The 26365-nt window shown below is 28.3% G+C and overlaps 1 protein-coding gene across 1 annotated transcript; it reads left to right on the top strand.

The window, feature by feature from the left end:
* The first annotated feature begins 1729 nt into the window (after positions 1-1729).
* On the top strand, positions 1730-25643 carry LOC145834351 (HEAT repeat-containing protein 5B-like). Its single transcript, XM_082941763.1, is given in 43 exon segments — positions 1730-1879; positions 2169-2380; positions 3015-3063; positions 3409-3618; positions 3753-3921; positions 4082-4192; positions 4800-4936; positions 5151-5301; positions 5472-5615; positions 5786-5921; positions 6110-6224; positions 6876-6987; positions 7260-7412; positions 7524-7623; positions 7852-7961; positions 8274-8407; positions 8502-8606; positions 9013-9226; positions 14011-14200; positions 14431-14590; positions 14650-14839; positions 15024-15103; positions 15216-15305; positions 15423-15570; positions 15797-15955; positions 17242-17333; positions 17505-17646; positions 17839-17942; positions 18006-18083; positions 18466-18621; positions 18771-18866; positions 18982-19144; positions 19304-19477; positions 20006-20133; positions 20284-20423; positions 20649-20786; positions 21026-21132; positions 21819-21928; positions 22214-22328; positions 23022-23167; positions 23733-23943; positions 24827-24972; positions 25057-25643. Coding segments are annotated over 43 exon segments (5937 nt in total). The 5' UTR covers positions 1730-1753; the 3' UTR covers positions 25243-25643.
* The last annotated feature ends 722 nt before the right edge of the window (positions 25644-26365 follow it).

Here is a 26365-nt window from a genome sequence, read left to right on the forward strand (position 1 = left end):
ATGAACTTTGATTTAAAAATAAGTTTTTTAATTTTTCAACTACCAAATTATAGCAACATAGCCATAAAATTAGCACCAAAGTTTACTCCCAAACTATAATATATTTTATTTGTAAATTTTTATTTATGTATTTGAAATTTATTTGTATAGTATAAAATTTTATAATTAATAAAATAGTTGCGGGAAAAATTCTGCCCTAGGCTGTTTGTTTTCTACCCCTAATCTAGGACGAATTTGATAAAATTTTAAGTCAATAAACATAAAAAAAATTATTTGATTAAATTTAGTTACTTCCTAATAACTAGCATTTAAAATAAACAATAAACTACTGTGTTCAGAAACCTCATACTTGCAATGTATTTTTTAGCTTTGTAAAAAGATTGCATAGCATTTAGAGTTGAGATTTTTTATAATAAGTGTTTATTTTTTATAGTTATATATTGATTTTTATTTAAGTAATGCTAATTTAATAATAAATGTTTATATGTCTGGCCCACAAATGAGTTTTTTTGGTAAATCTTCATCTTCAAATATAAACATTGCCAAACCCTGTTATAGTTTAAAAAAAATAAAATAAAAATCTTATAACTGTAATTCAGCATCAATAATTTTTATTTATTTAATTATCTGTATCTGACTCTAAGTCCAGCCATGTTTTGGCTAGAAAAAAAAACATCCTGATCCAATTCTTGTTAGAACTTAATCATATAAGAATGTTCTGACATAGGAGTCAAATCACTACATATATTAATAATAATAGTAATGAGTTGATTTTGTAATAAAAGAAATATAGCAAGGTTTCTACTTCCCTGAATTTTCCTGGATAATTGCAAAAATATTAAAAATGTAATAATTTCCCCAGATAAAAATGAAAATTCATATAAAACACTTGGCTTCCTTCGGTTTAGTTTTTTCTACTAGTGTTAAACCAATTTTTATCTATGTACATTTGTTTATGGTAGTTTTTTTCTAATAAATTTTAGTGGATAAAGGTTAGATAAGGCTTTTAAAAACATTCAGGAGGGGATTGATATTTTTCCTATTGTTTTTATATACTTGAGCTTAGTATATATATATTGTTTATAGCAACTTCTTTTAATTTTGTTGTAATAGATACTGGTAACTATAGAAATATTCAGAAAACCATTTAAAAATCCTTTAGTCGTTTATATTTATAAATTAAGCATATAATTTATTTACTACACCCTAGATAACTGTTATTTTATCAATAATTAAGTAATGAAAAAGTCAGCAAAACATTCTAAGCAAAAAAAGCTTCTACTAAGTAGTCTCGAAGGTACTTTATCTTCAGGCAAGCCTTCTAACTAAATTTGCTCGTTTGATGACAGAGTAACGTAATGTCTGCAAGCTGCAAATTTTTTTTTATAAAAATGTTATCTTCAATAAAAACTTTACTGAGTTAAAAGTTGTTAAAGTCATTCAACATAACGTAATGATAACAAGTTAGATAAAAAGCAGGTAATAAAAAATCAAAACCTTTTTGTGGATGATATTTATTTGAAACAACTTCCTTGGATTTTTTTTTCAGTATTAGTGGAAAACCTGATGTAGTAAATAGTTTAGTGTGCACAAATTTAGTGTTTAGTGTGCAACTACTTTAGATAATAATGTTTAATCTAAAACATAATGCAAGGTAGAAACATTTTGTAAACATTTGCAATAATTTTAGTAAACTTACCATTACTTTTTTTTGTTACAGGGACTTTTGTTAGATATAATTTTTTTCTTAAAAATGAACCTTGCTCAAGGTCTTCTATTAAATGAGGAAGCTTTAAATGAGTTAGAAGATAATAAAAAAGATGCATTTGTTTATGAATGGCTTCAATTTCTTTTGAAAGTTTTAAAAGCATCACAGAAAGTAAGTAGTCTTTCTAGATTAATTTAATGCACATAAGCTATTTATTAAAAGATAATATAAACCACTAGTGTTAAGAATATAGATTTTTAATGACTACATTAAAGGTTTAACTTCTTGTTTAGTAAACATTAATTTTTAAATTATAAATATAACTAACTGTAAAAAAAGAATAACATTTAGTGGTTATGTTTAATCTTAAACTTATTTTTAAGTTTGTTTTTATACACTACTTAATATTAAAGTCTGAAAAATAAATCCTTTTTACAGTATTTAATAAATACCCTCACAGAATGACTTGAAATCAAAACAAGAAAGGCTTATCAATCAACTCACTAAACAAATAATAAAAGGCTGTGGCCCTCCGACAAGATCACTAGTAGGAACTTGCCTTGCCTCTTTGTATAAAGTATGTGAGTGCTACACTGCATATAAAACAATTGACAAATGCAATGAGCTTATAAAAAGTAAAGATGATTCCCCTAGCTACTTATCAACTAGACTGTTAGTGTTTTTTTTAAACTTTTGATAAGTAGTATTTAGATGTTACAAAAAATAATTGAGTAAAATATAAGTAGTTAACTCTGAAAATTTAAGTTCACTATTTATTTTGTAACTTTAAGTTTTGTTAATTTACTATAAATTTTTGAAGTAAAATAACTAAACTTATTATATCATTAAAATGTTTTAATTAGTTCGTTCGTTTTGATTTAACATTTAAATGTTCTTTAATAAAGATTAAAATATTATCAAATTTATCTTGATTAAAGTAGTTTTTATATGCACATTTTAGGTGCTTTCTATATTTTGTGTTAAATCCTATTTTTTGGTATTGTGACTTTTTATGATCACTTAATATTTTACTGGAAGTCATTGCTAAGTAAGTCTTGTAAAAATCTTTGAATTTTTGTTTGTAGGTATAACAAACACACAGAATGTTTTTTGTTTAAAGGTGTACTTTATTTAAAGATTATTTCTTATTCATTAAATATTTTTTTTACTATTCAAACTTTATGTTTTATGTAAAATAATTCTTATTTAAAATAAAGCAAAACAAGCAATAAACGTTAAACTCATATAAAGAAAATTTTAGTGAAGCACATATTCACGTAGTTTAAATGGATACTTTATGTTTTAGCACAGCAATTGTCACTGTGGGAATAATGTATGAAACACAAGGAAGACTAGTTAGTTTGTTTCTTTTAAGTATCTTAAAATTTTCAATTTGTTCACAACTTTACTTCTTAATTGAGGCACGTACAAAGTTTTGTTTTGAGTTAAATTTTGAACTTCAATTTAAATACAAATTATAAATGTTTTTTATCTAACTTTTGGTTTTTTAAAGTAAAATTTTTAGTACCATTTCGAGTAAAAATAATTACTAAATAAAAAAAAAAAAGTTTAAAATTTATTTTTTTACTACAAATAATAAAATCCTTGTTTTTTAAATTTATGTTAATGTTATAGTATTAATATAGATAAGCTATTGAAAGTATAGAGTTTTTAGTAAATACTTCAGTATTTAATTTAAGTTAGGAGCCTCGTACCAAACTACTGTGCAAGTCCTTTTAAAAGGCCTAAAAAATGCCGAGTCTCAAACAAGGTCGGAGACAATGCTGGCGCTGAAGTCAATTCTTTCAGGTCTTGGAAGTTCTGCTAACATGTGCCACAGGGATGTTTACAAGGCTGCCAAACTGTGTCTAGTAGATAGTCGACAGACTGTTAGAACCTCGGCTGCTCAGGTATAGTTTGCTTACAGTTTTTTTTTGTGTTTTTAAAAGATACACACTTTTACTTTTTATACACTGTTAAGTGATAAAAATTTTGATGAAAACCTTTTTTTTTTAAGTAACTAATTTCAGTATGAACTTTTCAGTGTCTGACAGAGTTGATAAAAGAAAGTGCTTTTATCTATTCAAGCGAGTTTGAAGTGCTGGTTCATCATTGTGTGAGGGCTTTAGATGCTTCAACCTATGAGTCAAGAAGTGTGATAGCAAGGCTGCTTGGAAATTTAGTTGCAGGAACAATGAACAGAAATATTAATGGTTATTTTTTATTATGTTTTGGTATAAGATTCTTAGGTTCAATTCTAAGTTTTCATATAAAGTCAAACAAAACAAAATGATAAATACAAATTACATAATTTGTTAAACCTACATTGTTTTTTTCAACTAACAACTTATAATTTTATACTACTACTTATAGTTACAAAAGGAAAGAAAACAACGCTTAAAGAAGCGTTTAATTCATTGGAGAACGGATTTATAAATGCTGGTTCAACAGGTGGAGCTAGGGAGCTTTTAAAAGGCAGCTCAAGTAAATAAATATAATATTGTATATAATATATACTGTAACATTAATATCAATGTTTTAGAAGCTTATTTTAAGAAAACAGACAATGAATTTGATTTAAATTTAAATAATATTTGAATACTTAAAGACAGTAAAATAATCTTAAACTAACTGAAAAAAATTTATAGTATGAATAAAATAGTAGTATTTTTGTTTTAAATTAATTAAAAAACAACTAGCTTGAATGGTAATACATGATTATATTCAAAGTTTTATTATTCAAATAACGTCAATGATAAGCTTAAAAAATTTATTTTGTTAACTAAAAAGAAAATTACTAAAAACTTATAGCTACATATTTATTATAGAAAATGAACGTAGTATGTGTGCACATTTTTTATATTGTAAACAAATTTAAAGTGGTATTGAAATGTATAAAATAGTTAACAATTCTAGAGAAACGTTTTAAGTTTTCTTTTACAAAATATTTAAATTTTCTCATTCATAGTTACAATTTGATCGTTAGCTAAAAGAGTTCTAGAAATTCCTAACCAGTACCCAAACTTTTGTAAATTTTCAATTAACTAACTTAAACTATTTTGTTGATACTAGTAACAATTTTAAAATGCAGTAACTTCACTGCGGAGCATAAGGGTTGGTGTCACTGAAGCTTATGTTGAATTTGTGCGCGAAGTCGGAAGCGATTGGTTGTGCAAAAATCTTGCTAGCTTCATCAACAAAGTTCTTCATATACTGACTAATCCAAAGGTTTAAAGAAGAATTTTTTAATGACTGCTGAAATATTTTTATTATTACTTGTAACTGGTGTTAGATTTTTTATGGTGTGTTTAGAAAAATTTGATGAAACAAACTGGGTTTGTTTTGTCTTTTAAGCTTTCAATTATGCTACTTTACGTGATAAAAACAGTTTAATACGATGTATAAGCGGCTGAACAGTATAAATTAAATAAAATTAATCCAGGCAACGCCAAACCATATTGAATCAGTATACTCCCAAAGATGCGTTTCATACATTCTTAGATCTACTCTAGGAACAAGAATCGGAGAATCACAACAACAGACAGCTGTTCTGGAGCTTTGCAAAATTATAAAGCGTCAACTTTCATCTATAGGTAACACTAAATTAAATTTTACTAAGAATTTGTGTGTTTTCACAGTTTTTCTTGTCGTAACCTCTATAAGGTATATGGAAAATAAGTACATACATTAAACTTGCAATTGTAGAAAATATTAAAAGAAATGTTTTTGTTATTGATATATTATTTAACTTATTATGTTACAGACGCGTTGTACAATGAAAGCAACTCAGCAAGCAAGGCTCAAGAATCGAACACTCACATATTGTGTTGCTGCCTGCAAGAGTGCGCCAGTTTGCTGGTGTCACTCGGCGCCTCCGCCCTCCCTCTTGTGTCCGAAACCACTAACGGTAAATTGAGTTTTTTACTTTATTTTGTTTGAGAAATTTAGATTGTTAGCAACACCTTTGTCATAGAATTGTTTTTTATTCTAGTGTCTTTACACACTAAAATTATATAAGTAAAGTTTTACTGACCTCAAGCTATGTAAAACTTAAAGTAGAACAATTTATCTTGCAAGGTGTGCAAGACACAGCGTTGGCAGCTCTGTTGCATCCTTCATTGTCCGTGAGGTTGTCCGCAGCCTGGTGCTTACGCTGCATATCGTCTGCGTTCCCTTGGTTGCTCGATTCTCTTATAACAAAGTGCATGAAAAAGTTAGAAATTTTGTTGTTTAAACCGTTAATAAGTAATCTAAGATATTTTCAAACAATTACTTGTTGACAAATGTTGCAACAAATAATCTGCTTTCCTTTATACAATGATTATTTTTTAATAAGCAATCTTCTTAGCATTCAGTATTAATTAAGTCGAAAAACCTAGTGTTTATAAATTTCATCAACAGAATAGAATCATTGAAAAGTTCAGACGAGGCTCTGTCAGGATACACTGCAGCTATTTCAGCTCTGATAGGAAGTACTCACAATGCATCTGTTTCTACTCCGTTCAACAACACGCATGTTAGTTTTTATCATAAAAGGGTTGTCACAAAGTCAAGAAAGTCAGGGAACACGAAAAAAAGAAGACAAAAGTGAGGAAAAAATAAGAGTTTTGGAAAAAAAGTCAAGAAATTTGATATAAACATGCGGTTTAATAAGAAAGTTTGTCACCACTAAAAACTGCATTTTGCAAATATTATTTTCTAAAATATTTTACTTTCGCAATTCTTCTTTTTTCAGGGTTTTATTGAATTTTTTTTGATAAATTAAAATCTATTTAACCTTTGAAAAAATAAGATTGAAAACTTTACATAATTAAAGTTTTTAGTTATGTTTTTTTGAATTGGTTTTACTTAAGAATTTGATTTATAAAAGTCAAGAAATTAAGTTCAGCCCAGTCTGTGGCAACCCTGTCATAATTATACTTTTGTTTTGTCTTGTTTTAAAATTGGTAGGTTTGTGAAAACTGAATAAATTTTAATGCTTAAATTTAATTATCGGAAGTAAAATTGTATCTACTTTTAAACTTATGGCTAAATTCTTAATGTAACCAATTTTTTTGAAGAAATTTGTTTCACATACAAACATAATTTAGTTATTGATTATAACGAAACTAAGCCTTTATTTAAAAGTTCATATTAATAGTTAATAGGAATTGGTTATTACTTATAGGGTGTGTTCAAGCTTGCAGATGGAATTTTAAGATCTGCTGGAGAAAATGCACGTCTTTCCGTATTCAAAGCACAAGGATCTTGGCTGCTGTTTGGATCTCTCATGACGTTAGGTACTAGATTGTATGGTTTTACTGCACATAAATAATGCTTAATCGTTTTAGTGTATTTTAATGTGTCAGTCTAATTATGTTTAAAATACAACATTACCAAAAAAAGTAGATTATTATTTTTTACATAAAGGCTAGATATTGAAAATTACTGAATAGTTAAAACTAGGAAGACAACAAAATATATTCTTCTAAAAGTAAATTTTCTGCTTTATGAAAAAAATTCACAGTAACCTTTCTTCAATATCTTAATCACAACCCGCATTTTCTTCAAGGTTCGGCGTCGGTCAAGCCGCACCTGGCAAAGATGCTGGCGATCTGGAAAGCGACGTTCCCCCGATCGAGGAGGGAGCTGGAAGGAGAGTGCAAGAGAGGAGACGCCTTCTCCTGGCAGGTCACCCTCGAGTCGAGATCCGGCGCGCTGTGCGGTGAGACAAACACTGTATGATAAAATACTTAGTAGTTAAATATAGTTTGACTTTGTTGCGTCATAGCTTCAGTGTTTTGGTTTAATGTTAAGTTTTTTTGAAATGTGACAGCGATGAGAAGCTTCGTGGCGCATTGCGATGATTTGCTGAGCGAAGAAGTCAACAGAAAGCTGATGATTCCTCTTGAAAGTGCCATGGCCCTTGTTGCTGAGTTTGCATTATTTTTAATTCTTTTGTTTTTTAGATTAACGTAGTGCAAAGATTTTTTGGTTTTATTTTAGACCAATAACTAGCTTATTTTTTATTTTATGGCATAATATTAAAAGTTCTACCTAAATTAACCATTAAAAAAGTTAATTAATTAAACAAGGTTTGCTTAATAATCTGAGATTGTTTTGTACAAAAACATCTCTGTTATATTTTATAAATGTTTTTACAGATTACCTAACATAATAAGCAAGCAAGGCAACCATTTGAAAGCAAATGCTGCAATGTTAAGACTTCGAATTTACGATATACTTGCTTTACTACCTCCATCTGTGTATGAAGGTTCAGTTTTATTTTTTAAAGAATTTAAAGCATTTGAATAAACTGTTTTGATTTCAACAAAATAAGTAATTTTGAAGGATATAAAATTCAAATAGTGCTTGCTTTTGTGTGTTTTCCAATTACTTTTACATTAATTCTGTAACTTTTATGTCTTAACTGCTTAAAAGTTTATTTACCATACCAGATGTAAAAATTAATATTTTGCTAAATATGTACTTTATTAACGTGCAACAGAGAAACACTACTCGTAAATTTAGGAAAAAAATCTAAAATAATTTTTGATCAGAAAAACAAATACAAAATTATCACCAGGTAGTTTCAGTTCATTGCTACGAGAGTTAGTGGCCGAGTTCACACTCACCGACAATCCTTCAAACACGACCACGTCGCTCCTTAAGTCTCTCTGTCACCACGACGACTGCATTCTGCTCGATTCCGCCTTAAAGGTTCGCTCGTACACTTTTTTGTATTGCACGCAGATCAAATACTCACTCGTTTGTTTACAATCGTTCTTTAAGTTTGTTTTATGTCATATTCCAGGAAACAGATCAGAGTTTGGTAGAGGAGCAGCTGAATGGTCACAGCGCGAGCGGATCGGGAGCGCTGGAGCATGACCCAACCTGCGTGTATTTGAAGCCTCCTCTGGTTTGTTCAATATTTTTTTACGTAAAAACTGTTTGTTAAGAAACTTTGCTACCTTAAAACTTTGAAAGCAATCTAGGTAATTATTTTTGTTGCAAGTTTTAAAATTTTCGCAACCAGTAACGGCTGATTGTATATTAAGAATATTAATTAGTGTTGGTTATACAATTTTTTTAAATCAGAACCCATTAACTATTTTTAACTTTTAATCAATTTCAAACTCACCCATTATAATATTTATATATACGAATTTGAGTTAAGACTTTTATTGAACTTTGTTATTAATTTATTTGTATTGACAATAAAGTGTTGCTCAATTTAACAATTAACAAAACAGTTAACTGCTTACAACTTATTTATTAGATGTAAACAGTAGGACCTTTGTTGATTTTTTTTAAATTTTCTATAGGAAAATGTTGCACCAGGACCTCTGCCTCTTGGAGTCAGTGTCATCGATGCTGCAATCGCGCTTTTCGGTCTTGCATTTCCCCGCGTCGCCATGAAACACAGGCTGCAAATGCTCAAGCATTTCGACACTTGCGTCAAACAGGCGGCTAAAAACCCGCAACGTCAACTCTCCATACAGATTAACGTTTTCACTGCACTGATTTGCGCATTAAAAGGTTTGCTTTTACTAGTTATCTACTGAATCCTCAAATGAGCTTGTAAATTTTAAATGGAGTTTTTACGGTTATTTTTTAAACTATATACATTAGATTTTTACAAAAAAAAAATCAAACAAAAAGTTCATAATCTTTCCAATTAATTATATTCGGTTGGTCACTAGTCTTAAAACCAGTGGCGTCGCGTGGAATTTTTTTTTAGGTGGTGCAGAATTTAGAAAAAAAATCCCCTACTTTAAAACTCTTTTTTATCTTAAATAAAGACTTTTTTCTACAACAATTACATTAAATTGCTAATGTAACCTGGGAAATATTGTTTAGAAATAAAACATTTATTTTTTCAAAAAAAAATTGTGTAAGAAAATAACTTTACAAAAAAGGTAAATACTTTGAAAATTTAAGTAAATATAAGAATATAAGAAAAATAACTATTTTAAGTAATTTACAAGACTCAAAAAATGTTAGCTTACTTATGAGTATGAATTTTTAAGAAGGCTTTAAAATTTAAACTAACAGTAGAAAAAATTTGGACAAAACAAATTTTTATTATATTGAAAAACACAGCAACTTTGATAGTTTTTCTTTTGCCTCAACTTAATTTAAAAAATATTTGATTAAACATCATACTAAGAATGGTTATTTTACTAATATTTAACTTAACAAAAAAAAAATGTCTTATTAGACTTGGCAAGAACATTAAAAAGTCTACAAACAAACAAAAAAATATTATGTACAAACTGCAAGTTTATTTTAAGTAAAATTTATTAAAACTCAGTAGAAAATAATTGCTTATTTACTGATGAATATTGAAAAAAAAAAAAGAGTATCAACTTATAACTTATAATTTTTTTATGTTTGAAAAAAAAACAGCTTGACTACTAAGTTAAAAACACAAAAGTAAAATAAGCAAGCTCATAAATATCAAATTTTACGAAGTCTCTAACTTACAATTTAGATTAAACAGATTAATATTATAATAAGAAAATACAGCAACTGCAATGATATTTTTTTAGCCTCAACTATAGTTAAAAAATATTGGATTAATTAAATATCAAATTATTAATAATTGTTTTACTAATATTTAATAAAAAAAAGTCGAATTATACTTGGCAAGTAAATTAAAAAGTCTACAAACAAATAAAATGTTGTGTAAAAATTGAAATTTTTTTAAAAAACAACTTACATTACTCAGTAAAGTAATTTAAAATTCATTTATGATAAAAAAAAAAGTTTAAATAAGTAAAAAACTCAAAAGGAAAACAAGCAAACTAAATAATATAAAGTTTTACAAAGGCTCTAAAGTTAAAACTAAAAGTAGGTAGCTTACAGTTTAGATATAAGAAACTTATATTATAATAAAAAACACAGCAACTATGATAATATTTCATTTTAGCTTTAACTTTACTTGAAAAATATTGGATTAAATACCAACTAAAAATAACTTTTTTACTTATTTTTAACTAAACAAAAAAAGGAATGCATAATGAAGCTTGGCAAGTAAATTAAAAAGTCTACAAACAAAGAAAAATTTATGTACAAATTACAACTTTTTAAAGAAAAACTAAACTTGCTTAGTACAGAAAATAGTTACTACTGAATGTCTACCTAAAAAATTAAGTCTAAAGTCTAACTTTGCAAACATAAATACTTAGACTCTTACTTTTCACCTTTGTAACTAAAATTCATTCTTTTTTCCTTTTGGATGATAAATTTCTCCATCACCTCTTCTTTAAAACTAGTACAGTTTTTAAGTAAGTCCCTACCAATCGAAATTACACTCAAAGAATTTAATCTTGACTGACACATGGTGTTTCTCAAAAATGTTTTTATCCTTTTCAAAGATGAAAATATTCTTTCAGCGTCTACACTAATCATGGGAATAGTTATCAAAGTTCTAAGAAGCTTTGTAGTTTGTTAAATATTTTAGTCAGGTTATGTTCTTCAAGATATAACAGTATTTTCACTAAATCATCCTGATGCATGCGAATAAAATGTTTTCAGTTCTCTTTCTAACTGTTTACATTCAACTACAGGATAACACTTATTCACTGTTTCTATAAGTTCTAAAAGAAAACAGGATTTATAAATAGTAAAATATTTTGCCAACAATAACTGAAATTCTTAAACTGTTCTAACTATACAGAGTAAACTAATAAATAATTTCAATATTGAAAAAAATTTAGAATAAAAGCAAGGTTGCCACTCTTTCAGTCAAAAGAAACTGTCCTGAGTGACCTTGAAATGCCCTGAGTCACCATGTGTTTTTGAGAAAAAATCAAAATGCCCTGAGTTTCCCTGAGATTTTTTAGAACTTAAAATATCATTAAGTTTCACTGAGTACCCTGAGTGTGTGGCAATCCTGAATATAGCTAAAAAAAAGATTAAAATAATTTCAAAAACAAAGAGTTTCATTTATCAATAACTTTAAGGACATGAAGATTTTTTTTTAAATATATTTTTACTATCAAGTTTTAAAACAACTAAACTTTTGCTACACCTGAAGATAAGCTTTGCTTTTAAGGGCATAGGGATGATGAAACACTTTCTTCACAATTTGATCTTATTTTATGAAGTTTCTACTAAGCTACAAGATGCTTTTTACAGATTTAAAAAATTCAAAATACTTTTTTGGATATAGCCGGTCAAAGTCAAAGGCAACAAAAGGTTCCTTACAGGAGGCACAAACTAAAACCGCGTTTGAAAAAAAAAGTGTTTTACCCCCCTTTTATGCCCTTAACATATACTTAAGAATTATTTTACTGAACTTATTTTATACAGTTTTAATTTAACTGCAAGGCATTTTTTATCAATATAAAAAATCATATTAATTTTTGAGATATGGTAATTCACAGTCAGAGATACAAAAGAGTCCTTATTAATATAATATAAACTCAAACAACAAATAAATCAAATCACTAAAATCATATTTTTTTTATAATTTGGCCTCAAAATCTTTAGATGTTTTCTTTTATTAAATAAAACAATTTGCTAAAATAGATATTTAAAACACTAAGAAAAAAAGTTATAACGAAAGTAATATTTTTTTGTATATATAAAAATATATATTGATAGTTAAAAATTTTAAACTTCTCTTCAACAAAAGTATAAAATTTTATAAAGATTAGGATGAAAAAGTTTGATAAAAATTGCTTTAAAAATGATGGAGAATATAGGTTTTCAGTAAAATTGTATTTTTTTGCTGTTTTAGTTTGCTCCTTGTATAATAAATCAATGTAATCTCTGGCCTGACCGGTTGTATCTAAAAGTTTAATTGGAAGTTTCAAGTTTATTAAAGAGTAACTATTAGCTTTCTGAAAAACTTAGAATAAGAACAACATGTAAAAAAAAGCCTATACATCCCACCCCCCTTACCCCTCACTATTTTGCACAATTTTTTTCAACAAACTTTAAGATGTTTATTAACTTTTTTTCTAAACTTAATGTTTTTTGTTGGAGGTTTAAAATTCAATACTTTTTTAAGGGTATCTTTTCTGTATTTAAATTTAATTTGTTTTTCATTTTGATAACAGTATTTTTCTCAAGAGCTCAACTTTTTAAAGTTTAGTCGGTGAGGCTGTTGAACTTTTCAAGAAATTTAAAGATAATTAATAAATATGTAACCATTTTAACAGTAAAAAATTGGTTAGTTAGTTTTCATGTGGCCATAGGGGTAAAACACTTATATTTTAAATTTAAATAAACTTGTTATTTTCAGAGTAAAAAACTAAAACTGCTTTAGTCAGCCTGAATATTTTCTAATTTGGTCAGTTTTAATTTATCTTAGTTCATCTTGAGTTTTTTTTTATATTTCTAAGTTATCCTGATTATGAGGCAAAGCAACCGTTAATCAACAATTTTATCTAAAATTTTAGCTTTGTTTATAAAAAAATTAAACTAAAAGTCATATAAAGTAGACTAAAATGTTAAACTACTCTAAGTAATCAAAGTTTCTTGGGGGGTCAGACCAATATTTTAAGTTAAGGCTATTTAATTTATCTAAATATGTGACTGTTTCAATAATAATAATTTTTATTTAATATAAATCTAAATTATTTTCTGTAAGAGTAAACTAGAAGTTTATAATAAACTGCTTAACATTTTTTTTTCAGAACTCAAGTTTTACATTTAAATATGATATAACTAAATATTTTATTAACTTTATGGTTACAATAATTAGTTATAATTAAGTTTATGTATGCAGATTAAAATAAAAAATCGAATTTCTTAGACTTTGGTGATTTAAGTTTCTTATCTTTTTTTTCAAAATATTTAATTTATGACAAGTTTAAATTAAAAAAATCATGTGAGTACTTAAACTCAAGTTTAATCCTTTGCAGTAGCTTAGCTTTGTTTTTATTTTATGTTTACACTAGCTTGTAGATGATACTTAAGCATGTCCTGTTTTAGGGAATTTTCAACATAGCTTACTTACCGCAAGATATTGATTTTGCGGTAATTCTTGAAGAAATTTTGCTTTTTTGAGTTCATTTGCGGCAGTCAGCTAAGAGTTTGCGGCAGTGAAGTGGGCAAAATGGTCGTTTTTCAAAATTGGAGTTTTAAAAGAGATTTCGTTCTAAAAATTAATAAAATATTATAGATACTTAATTTTTTCCTTACAAAGTTTCCAGGTGGTGCAGTTGCGGCAGTGCAACACCCCACGTGACGCCCCTGCTTAAAACCATGTTGGTACTTAAAAAAAAATTCTCAGCTTTAACCTTTTTAAATTGAACTCATTCCTTCAGTAAATATACAAAACATCAAATACGAGTTCAAACTTTTCACAGGCTTGGGAGACAACAAGAAGCGCATCGGGGGAAGCGAGGTGAGAGACGCGGCGCTGCAGCTCATCACGCAAGCGCTCACGTCACATGACGTCACACTGAGGTGCGCCGGAGGTGAGGCGATCGGGAGGATGGCTCAAGTCACCGACGATCCGCAGTTTCTCACTCACACCATACAAATGTGCTTTGAAAAGTCAGTTGCTCAAAATTTTTTGTATCTGCCTTAAATTACATCGTAAAACACCGATTAGTTAAAAAGATAGCTTATCACTTTAAGAAACTGTGAAACGAAGGTGTTTTGAACTTTTTGTAATAGTTTTCTAGTGCGATAGTTCGCACTTTTGGTATATTTGTTCAACACGCAAAGTTATGCGCCGAAAAACTGTACTTCTTGCTGGTGTTTTTAAGCGAAAAAATCAACAGGTTGAAAGTTGCGCGCGACGTCATATCAAGGACGGGACATTCCTTGGCTCTGGGATGCCTGCACAGGTACGTCGGGGGTATCGGATCCGGGCAGCACCTGAGGATGTCCGTCGCAATTCTACTGGCACTGTCGCGCGATTTCAATTCCCCTGAAGTGCAGGTTCGTGAGATTTTATTTTTGTTTGAGCTACAATAAAAAAAGAGCTTGTATTCTGTTAGATATGGGCGTTGCACGCATTGTCGCTGATAATCGACGCGTTCGGCCCTATGTACCGGTCTTACGTGGAAGCCACGCTGCAAGTAGTGCTCATGCTGTCGCTGCAAGTTCCTTCCTACCACGTGCAAGTCCACAGGAGCCTGAGCAAGTGCCTCAGCGCTCTCATCACCACCCTCGGTCCCGAGCTGCAAGGTTCGTTTGTTCGGTTTGAAAAGGAAACGAAGTGTTGTTTTAATACTAGTAGTAGTCGTATTTTTCAATGCAAAGTAAAAAAAAACAGTAATTCCATGTTTAAACTGAATGCAACTTTTATAAACTATAACTATTTTTTGTGAAGTTTAGCATACAGAGAGTATAGAAAATGACTTTGTTTCAGGCAGCTCACCAGCAATTTCGTCAGCTCGATCGATTTGCCTGACTTCATGCGCCATCATGTCTCACAACAACGATGCTCAGGTTGAGTAACAAAAAATATTTGAAATTATTTTTAAACTATATAATATTTAAGTGTTTTTACAGTATTTTTCTGTTAAAGATAAGCTTAATTAGTTTTTATATTAATTTACAGGTGCAAGCAGAATCGTTGTCCTGTCAACAGCAACTGAACATGTTCGCGCCGCGGCACGTGGAACTGACTACTCTCGTTCCTACTCTGTGTGTTAGTTGTCTACATAACCAACCTAAACAGCCGTTAAATATAAGTATGATTTGTAAGTATGTTCCATAAATGATAGTAAAACTTGTGTCGAGCAACGTTTGAAAACTGTTCAAACAGAAAAACTTCACGTGTTGGCACTTGGTGTTGCGTCGAGCCGCCTTCTCCTGTTTGCGCCAGTTCGCCCAAAAGGAAGCCGCCGAAATCTGCTCGATCGTGGAAAATCAACGCAACACTTCTATCAAAGATACGCTCGTCGGGGAAAACGGTTGTTAAAATGCTGTAATTTTTAGGAGTGAAAGTATATCATAATTATCATAGTTTTGTAAACATTATTTAGTTTTTATTTTGTAAAAGTGTGGTACAACAAATCAGTAAAGATTGAACGAAATTTTATATGTTAGTTTAACTATTAAGTATGCTATTAAAAATTTTAGTTTTAATAGTTGCATTATAATTAAAACAAAGTATAATTTTTTACCTTGTTATCATAGGATTGGAAGGAGCACTTTTCCAGTTGCTGGATTATGAGACGGACGTCAAGTTGAAATCTGATATAAGAGACATCCTCAGTCACGTATTGCAGGCCACCGCCATTTCCAAGCTGGAATTTTGGTTGAAGTTGTCTAAATCGGTACTCTCCGCCTCATCAGGTAATTTTTTTTTTTACGATTTAAGTTATCTCTAAATTAATTAAATAAGTTTTTTGAAACTTAGCAATTTCATACCAGTATACTATATTTCTTGTTGAAATTTTTTTCACCTAAACAAAACTACCTATTTTTTATAATTACAAATTTTAATTTGTTTTGGCTCTATACTTTTAAAGTTCATTTGCAGTATGTTATGGATTAAATTGATGCTAGCGTAGTCTTAAGAGATTTTTTTATTTTAAAATTATTTAATTTATAGATATTTTAAATTATTTAAAATTTGTTCGGATTATAAAACACTTTAAGATTTTCTTTAGCAGTTGTAAAGTACTAATCACGAGCGTTAACTTAGCTCAATTAATATTTTTTTGCATTACTTAAAAAATGTCCAAACTTAAAATCCAATTATTTTCCTTATCTTTAAAGCTAACTAATATTATTTTCATTATTCTAGAGACGATCCTTTGACTTTAACTTTAAAAAAATACATTGGAATGAGGTTGATTTTTTGATTGGGCCTCTTAATAAAAAACGTTTTTTTTTTGGATATTTTAATTCCAATCGATCTTTTAGCCAGATTTTTTTTTTTTCATATTCTTTCTTTGCTGTGTTTTCAAGGTTTTTTTTTTGTTTCTAACATTTTATTAATATATACAAATATTCCCGATTTTAAATTTTAAAGACACTCAGTTTTCTAACGGTTACTGAAGCAAAAAAAAAAACTTTTTTTAAAGAACTTTATTATGACTACTTTAAATGGTTTACGCTTTTTTATTTAAACTGTTTTAATGTAAGACATGACCCATGCACGTTTTACTAAAATTATCATTGTTTAAACATTAAATCCCTCATAAAAGAAATATAATACTTGTATATATTATTAAAACGTTTAAAATTTTGAAAAAAAAACCTTGAAAACACAGCAAAGTAAGAAATTTTTTTTCTGGCTAAAACATCGGCTGGAGTAAAAATATCCAAAAAAAAAACTTTTTTTTCTAAGGGGCCCCACTCAATAATACAAACCCCAATCCAATGAGTTTTTACTTAAATTAAAGGCAAAGGAGCGTTGTCTGAAAAAAAAAATAGTTAGCTTTAAAGATAAGGAAAATAATTGGACCTAAAGTTTGGACATTTTTTAAAATTGCAAAAAAAATGCTAATCGAGCTAAGTTAACGCTCGTGTACTAATCTACTTGTTTAAAAGAAAATGTATATAAAAGAATATTTAACTTTGTGAATATACAAAATGTTTCAAAGTAAATACCACTTTGTGATATAAAAAAACAGACATAGAAAACTCAACGTCTGAAGATCAAAATGAATCGAGTTCAAGTGGTGATGTTGAATCATTCACTTCTGGCAGTACTAATAAAAAACAAGTCAGCTAATATAATTAATTAGTTTTTTCTATCTATTTCTACGAAACTTAAATTTCTAAACAGTAAAAGTCTCAAACTTTCATTTCTAAATTATTTGTTATGCTACTACTAAGAATTGATGTTTAAGATTATCTCAAGTTTAAAGATAAATACCTAATTAATATTCAATAGAACGTAATTTTACCGCGTTGGTCAACCAGAGTGCTTGCCATTGATCAAGTGTGCAAGATAATCGATATGTGCCGCAACCAGAAAGACTCCCCGCATTTCGACCTTGAAGCAGCTAGAAACTTCGTGAGAAGCGGCAACAAAGGTTTTTTTGGGAGTATCTAAAATAACTATAAGTTTAAAATTAGTGTTATATATTTTTTAATAATAACAAAACAGTAAGTAGTTTCTTGATTAAGTTCATAACAACTTCTGCGTCTAATCTGTTTAGTATATTTTAAGTTATTGTTGCTGCTTTACTTGTAATGGTGTTAAAATGCTGCATATTTTTGAAAAGGTGAGTTTCTGGTAATGTATCTATCTGATTTGGTGAGAATGGGCTTCATGGCGGCTACCGACAACAACACGCAATTGAGAATGGCCGGTTTAGAAGCTCTGCATGTAAGTAATTTTATTCTTATGCAATGCAAGTGATTCCTAGTAATAAAATTGTTCGTATTTCAGACTGTCATCAATCAGTTCAAGGATGTCCCTGAACCGGAGTTTCCAGATTCTCTTATTCTAGAACAGTATCAAGCTAATGTTAGCCAGTTGTTTTTTAAGTAAAATTTGAGGATATTTTGAAATACACTTTGTTAAAAATTATTTATATATATTATAGATAAACTGATTATTATTATTTAAATCCAAAGATGATGCAACATAACTATAACTCAAAATATGCTTCTTGATTATAAATTGACTTTTTCAAACTTTATACAAGTTTTTTGTAAATAAAATGACTTGAAGTTCTAAGCATCTTTTATAAAAAAAAGTACAAATATAGTATTAATAACCATAAACAACATAGACCACATAAAGCACCTTTACTTTCTAGTATGAAGATTTCGCAATTCATCAACACTTTTATTGAATGAAACTACTTTCTTATAAAGGTTTTAATTGATAAAACATTGCTTCGTAGGTGGGAGCAGCGTTGAGGCCGGCGTTTTCCGACAGTTCACCTGAAGTTGTAGTGAGGGCATGTCAGGTTTGCAGCACGTGGCTCAACAGTGGCGTTGTAACCCACATTTCAGATCTGAAGAAGGTCAGCTCACTGCTGGTCGCTAGTCTCGACAGGGTTGGCTGTTTGAAAATTTTTACTTTTAGTAAGATAGATTGAAAAAGTTGGTAGCTAAAAGTTATATAATTAGAGTATAAAAGTTGCAAACTGTATGTTTAAATAAAGTTATATTTAATTTTAGCTTTGTAAAAACAAAACATGTTTAGATTGTTGAAAGACCAAAAGAGGTTGTGGAAGGTGATGTAACGAAACAAAGTTTGTCTACTTTAGAAACTCTAGCTGTGTTGAAAGCTTGGGCAGAGGTTTTTTTAATTTTGTTGGAGATGTTTTTAAAAAGTTTTTGTAAGATTAAAAAGAAATAATTTTTAATGCCTTTGCTTAGCGCCTTATGCTGTATTAATAAACTTGTATTTTTAGGTGTATGTTTTTGCACAAAAAAACGAAAATTCGACTTCAGAAGGACTTTTATCTTTGGTGAGTCCCCATCTTGAAAAGCTGTCTTATTTGTGGTACGAAGCAATTAAAGACCATGCAATACTGAAGTTGCCTTCCCAACTCGTGTCAATGCTGCCAAATAAAGGTAAGTGTAAAATGCAAACTTGTTAAAATTAGTTTTAAAGTGCAGTGTTTGGTATTTTAAAGTTAAGAAACTGCCAAACAACATAAAGTATAATTAGAATTTTAGTATTTTTTGATGATGATCTAAAATGTTATCCATTTTTTAAACATTTTTCGTCAGAAGGTAGGTTCTTTACGCGGGAAAATATAACCTCAGTAAAGTCGCATTACAATTATGCATGGTATAGTATTGTTCATGCGTATTCATACTGGCTTGATATAGTCGATTTCAAACAAAAGTCATTTGAAGAAAACTCCCCGGACAGTCATGACGGCAAACTTAATCTTGCTTTAGGTTCGTTACTTACTCGTCTTAGTCAACACCTAATTCTAAAAGAAACATAATAGTTGTACAAGAAGAAATATAATAGTTGTACAAGAAACATAATACTTAGTTATACAAGTTTACTTTTTTATATATAAGTGTACTTTATTTTTAACTGCACATTAAACTTATAAATGAAACTAATTTAGTGTTTTTAAACCGTAAAACTAAATTTTGACAAAAAATAACGTCATTAATGAGTTTTACATACTTAATAGTATTTATAGGTTCTACTTTCAGATATTCTTTCACTAACAATTTGAAGAGTTGTGTTAAAGTTAGTAGTTGTAGGTTTATAGTTGTAGATTAACGTCTCTGAATAAAAAAGTCTAGCACAAAGCTTTTTAAACTAAATTAGTATTGAGTAAATTATTTATTTGCAATGTCTAAAAGTTGTTTTTTTTTTGTTTGATTAGGAAACGTTTTTCGAGTACTATTTTTAGAATACTTATATTAAAATATGTTAAGATTTTTGATATGCTGATACAATTTTCGAAGGTGTATGCGTTGAAGCGTTGTGTTCACCCCGAATCTCAGATTCTCTGGATGTCATCATTAACTGCCTCTCAGCTGTTGATGTTTTGCTTCGATCAAATTACGCCAAACAGTGCATCTCCATTAACCCTGTTAATATTTTCACTTTTTTCAAACTAATTTACTAACAAGTAGCTATCAAGTAGTTTGAATTCCTTTTTTTTTCAAAAAAATCTTTGCTGCAATAATAAAACTAATAATTTTTATTTCTTTACTTTTTTTTAAAAATACAAAAACCCCAGGAAGTGAAAATTGAGCTCCTGAATGTCCTTCATCGTTTGCTACTCACCAGAGATTCTAAACAGAGCCAGATTGCTGTTATGAGCATCGTCAAAAGTATAATTCATTCCTCAAAGTTGAACTCAAACTCAGAAAGTAAGTTATATGCTTTTACTGATAGACTAGACAATAAAAATAAGCTAGAATTATATATTGTTTTGTATTTCTTACGAAATTAGTTTGTAATCTTTAGAAAGTTTATTATATTGTTACATTTTTTGCCTTTAGAACAATTGCAAGTGTTTTCAGCTGTTTTCAAGCACAATAAACGTAATTGATTTTTTTTGTTTAGTTTGATTTAAATTTGTTTGTTCTTAAAATAAACTGACTATGAAATCTAAGGTTTAGGAGAAGGGGGTGAATCGGGCGAAATAAATTCGTCAAACTCAATTGTTTTCGCTTTACTGGAAGTTTGTGTCTGCGTGCTCACCAGAAACATTCCCTCCATCAACCCCGACTTCACTCAGTTCGTTGCTGATATTTGTTCTGATAAGTTTTAATTGTAAATTTTTTTTAACCATCTCAAATAAGGCTTGGCTGGGTTTGTATTATATCGTTCCTCGTGTAAACTTTAAACATAAGCTTTTGGTGTTAGAGTTTTCGAAAACTTCTTATAAAAATCATACTTTAGAAAGTTTTAGATGCAATAAACGCGAAAATACATTAAATTTTAGTGTTAGCTTCAAGAAGCAAAACGTTTAACAGGTCTGCGTCGATTCAATCTGCAGGAACAAAATCAAACGACTTCAATGAAGTAGTGTGCACTACATTGCAGCTTTTCCCCGATATTTTGTGTCTTTGTTCTCCCAGAGGTATGAAATCAGATTGTTATTTGAATTTCTTTTATAAAGTAATTGTTGTTACAAAGGAATTTTAAAATGTATTCAAAAAAATCCATAATAAATTATTTTGCTTTCATACTGTGCGTAATTGGAAACTGTTTTTGTAACTTTTTTGTATAAATAAATCCTACTTGTGTATGGTAAGATTACTATTAGAATATATTTGTTTTGACATATATTCTAAAGTTGTTGCAAATAGTAAAAGCTTACACGATTTAGCTCTAAAAAAACGAGCTTTAAATCATTAAAACAATTTAGCTTTTTTATAATTAACATATAAGTCTGTATATTATAACTTTATACACGTTTAAGATTTTTTTAATGAAGAAAACATGTTTTTATTTCTAAAATTCTTCTGTTTGCATTAAAGTTATTATGCTAACCAATATTTTTTTACAAATTTTAAAGGTAATTTTTTCTATTCGTTATTAAAATGATCTCATTTTTGTAGACATCTACTTTCTAATGATTGTTTTAAAAATTGCGATTTTTTAGTTTAAACAACCTAATTAAAAAAAAAAAAAAGTAATGCTTCACAATATTTATTTTTTATCTTCAATGTAAAGAAAAAATATATCATTCTAAAAAACCTTTTTCTTTATAGAATTTTATTAAACAATCAAGATTTATATATTTATTATAACAATAATTTACAGGCGCACTGACGATTCTCCCTTCTGTATTGTACTTACTTGTCGGCACTTTCCGAGTCACTTTTAAAACTGAAAATAAAAATAAAACAGCAATTGCTACCACACTTTTACAGGTAACAAGCTTGATTTTTTTTAATTACATATTTTTTGTTTTTGAATTGAGATTTAAAGCTGTTTGGAACAATAAAAAAACGAATTAAATATAGACATTTGCTCAAACCTTTATTAATACAAATTATGATTGTGTTAGAAATTTAATTATATAGAACTCTTAGTTAATTTTTTTTGTGCATCATTTTAAATAACATAGTACAACTGTAAAACTTTATTTGAGTAACATTCTTTTTTTTAAGTTTTATTAAAAACAGTTGTGTTTGAGTTATGTGATTTCTTAACAGACCGTTAAGCAAATTTTGACGTCAAACTTCATGAGAAATGAAAGTGACCATATTGAGAAATTCAACGAACTTTTACGCAGTTCTATTGCTACACTACTGCATTTCGTCAATGAAGGTTGATCTAAGTTTCTTATAAGTAGTTTTTCGGGCTTTTAAATGATGGTGTACTTTATAAATTTTAATTTTATTCGATTACAACAACTACAAAAATAGTTTTAAAGCTTTTTTTTTAATGTTTAGTGTTGTAACCTATATGTTTTCATAGATTTAAGAGTAGTTTATAAATTGTTGGAAGGTTTTTTGTCGTAAATAAATACTATTTGCAGTTAAAAAGTAAAATAGTTTTATTGATTGTTAATTTGAAGCTTTTTGTCTAACTTCCATAAAACTTTATCAGGAATTAAAGATAAGTTATTAATTGATTTTACAGTTACAAACTTATTGCAAAAATAAGTACTAATTAATCTTTAATTCTTGATAAAGTTTTATGGAATTAAGACGAAAAGCTTCAAATTAACAACGAATAAAACCATTTAACTTTTTAGTTGCAAATGGTATTTAGTTTATAAATAGTTTTATTAATACTAAAAGCTACCTTAAAGTAAAATTTTTTTAAGTTAATTAAGCTTTTCTTTGTATGATTCTTACTCTTTTTTTTCGTATGAAAATAGAAAGTTAGCTATTTAAAAGCTAGCAAATACTAGATTATGTCAGCATGCGTCAAGTTTTGTGTACTACTAGAAACTAAACGCTTTGTTTTATAACAGTATCATTTAAATTTTGATAACTGAAGATTTGTTTTAATTAGAAATCGAAGCGTACGACCAAGTTTTGGTGATGACAATCTTGTCCTTGTTCATGTTACAACGCCCTCAAGTGGTAGCCGGCAGTCCTCAGTTGTTCGTTAAAATTTTAGATTATTTTCATTTCTGCATCGAACACGAAAATTATCAAGTAAGTCTGATTAGATTAATAACAACAAATTATTAAATTTAAGAATGTATACCTTAATATAAAGTTCATTTAAGTCAGAATACTGCAAAAATTTAGCAGTTTATTTGAGAAAAATGTTGTTCGTAGAATATTTTTGAACTATTATAAATGTTTATTAGTACTTACCTTTAATATTTTAAGACAAAAATCAATAATTCACATTTTTATATTGTTTGTAGTATATGTGGAGTTAAATTTTTTTCTTTATTAAATAAGCTTCTAAAGTTTTTTCGATCCAGTACTATTTTTCAGAGTGTATTTTGTTAAAGTAGAAATAAGCCCGATAAAAGTAAAATACTTTTAAAAATTTGACCCTTTTACTTTTTGCTTTGTTAAAGCTATAGAAGTTCAAAGCTCTTGTTCATTCTTTATAAAGGGCGACTTTGAAAAGTAAAAAAAAGTAGCTCAAACATGCGTTAAAAGTTTTATTCAGATAAATCCTTTGAAAAGTAAATCTACTAAAACACTGTTTGTAAATACATTGCTGTGAAGCTTGTCAGTTGTTTGAAGCTTCGGTGACAAACAGGTGCGGTGCAAGTGCCTGAGGATACTCGATCCGGTGATGAGGTGCGGCAACCAGGAGCTCACCTGCCCCGCAGTGCACCGGTTGGCGCCCCTGGTGGCGAGTTTCGTGGACAAGTCACGTGACCAGGTCACGCACGACAGCCTGCAGTTTGTGATGGAGTGCCTGAACACGATCGAACTGCTGATAACTTTGCCTTCGAAAACAGAACACAGTTTGTTTTTGTATTAAAAGTTTTATTAACGTTTTTTTTTTTTTGATCTTGGTTTAAGTTTTTATCTATACTTTATTAAAATTAAAAACATTTTTCCAGTTTTAATGATTCTGACAACGATTATATATGTGTTTAATGTTTTATTGTTTTCTTAAGACACAAGCCATAAGTTTAAGCATTAATTTTTTATTGGTTTTACAACTAGTTAAGTATGTTAAAACAATTTTTCAATGACTAATATCTTAAACTATTTAAAAGCTGATAAAAATTATTCAAAAAAAGACATCAAATGTGAGTTAAGTAACAAATACTAGTTTTTTTCTAAAAGCCATATATTTTGGCATATATATAAATTAATGTTAACATTAAAATAAAAGTTCTGAAAATATTAGTTTTTCGGAAAAGTTTTTTACTTGTAATCAAAAAATAAACTACAAAATATGTCAAATAAAAGAATTTTATGAACTTTTTTTCAACAATAAATATAAGACAGTATACTTTTTTAGATTCAGGTAGATTTTAAATGTTACTTTGAAGCTTTTTAGTAAAAATTACACAATATTCTTTTTAACTCTAATAATCTGAGAGAAATTACTGAATGTATTTGTAGTTTAAAGTTTTTTACAATTTTTTAAATTTGTTACCTTAATTAAGGTTGCTGATAATTTTTAAATCTAAAAGCAAGCATAACAAACAACTAACATTTTTAAACGTTTACATTTTTATGAAAATCTCATCTTGAAGTTTGTATGTAATAATTATGAGTTCTTTTTTTTTCGTTTCTAAAGTTTTAAAACAGTCAGTGAAAACGATTATGAAGTTTACAAATTTGTATGAATTTTAAGTAGTTACTGTTTACTAATAAAAGTTTTATAACCTGCAGAAGAAGAAATGTTTGAAATGTACATATTGATGCTCATCAATACTCTGCAAGATTCTGACACCAAAGACCCAACTAAATCCTGTTTACACGAAAACTGCATACAGAGGTTGAACAAAACTGCTCCTATTCACCTCAACGTTTTTACTGTGAGTTATTTTTTGTTAAATATTATGCATTTTAAAGTTTTTTTTTTTAATTTTTACTAAGCAATAACTTGCAACATGGTTTAGAACATAATGAAAACGAATCCTGATTGTAAATCGAAACTCGACAAAGCCATTCGGGAGAGCAGAGCAAAAAGTCAACAAAAATCTCAACAGTTAGACAAAAACAAGTCAGTTTCTGCTAACAAGTCGGTTAAAACAACACCAAAAATTCAACTTAAAATGGATTTTTCAAATTTTGGTAAAAAATAGACTTTCTTTTTTTTTGCTTTAAACTTTTATACCTAGGAAACTTATTTATTTATTCCTATTTAACTCAATAAAAAACAGCTTAATTTAAATATATAACAGTAGTTTAAGTGTTCTTTTTATATTTTCTTTTTTAATCATGTTTTTGAAAAGAAAATTTTAAAATATTTTTTTTTATACTTACTATACGTATGGACACATTTTATTAGATTATAATACTCACATACTAAGCTGCTCACATAATTAAAATTTTTATTAAATCTATTTTTGAAAAGGTGATCGTTTTTCAATTTCAATCCTTTTTATATTTTACTCGCCTTTTTACATTTATATAGTACGGTGCAAGTTTTGTAGCAATTTTTTTATAACTTTTTTAATTTATACAGCAAACATGCTTTTTATGTTCATGCATTTTGTTTACAACTTAATTTTTTTTTAAGTATGTAAAAATATGTTAAAACTTTAATATTTTCTTTTGTTATGCATGCAAAGTTAAAATAAAAAATACATATGCTATGGATATTACTATAGATATGTAATTTTTTAAGTTCATGTATGTTACTAATTCAATGCATCGTGGTAAAAATTTGAAAACTTATCTACAATTTCATAAAATATCAATGCAATATATACTTTGAAACAGTGTTTATAAATAAAAAAGTGTAACATATAATAAAAATCAATTTATTACCTTTTTACTTCTCTACTTAAAACTACATATACTTAATGAATTTTAGGGTTTTTAGCTTTTTTAAAAAAGACACAAGTATGAAAAAAATTCAGCAGCTTTAGATCTTCAATTAGTTTTTATAATTCAACTAATTTAATTGTAATAAATAGTTTTTTTCCGGTGCATAGCAGCTTAAGTAGAACATTTAATAAAATAAACTGCATAACTAATATATTCATTGTAAATAACTTTGAATCAAGTGTCCTCTGTACAATATCTTGGTAATATAAAATAAAACGAAAGTATATTTTAAACAAAAGAGTTTTAATTTAGGCTTACAAAATGACGCAATAAGTTTGTGTACAATTTGAGTTTTGTTTTTTAGCTTATATAAGAATCTGCATGACTGTTGAACAGTGGCGAGTATATAATGTTTTTTTTTTGATAATAGTAATT

This window comes from Thalia democratica, chromosome 4, assembly GCF_965202585.1.
Source record: "Thalia democratica chromosome 4, ktThaDemo2.hap1.1, whole genome shotgun sequence".
Lineage (NCBI taxonomy): Eukaryota > Metazoa > Chordata > Thaliacea > Salpida > Salpidae > Thalia > Thalia democratica.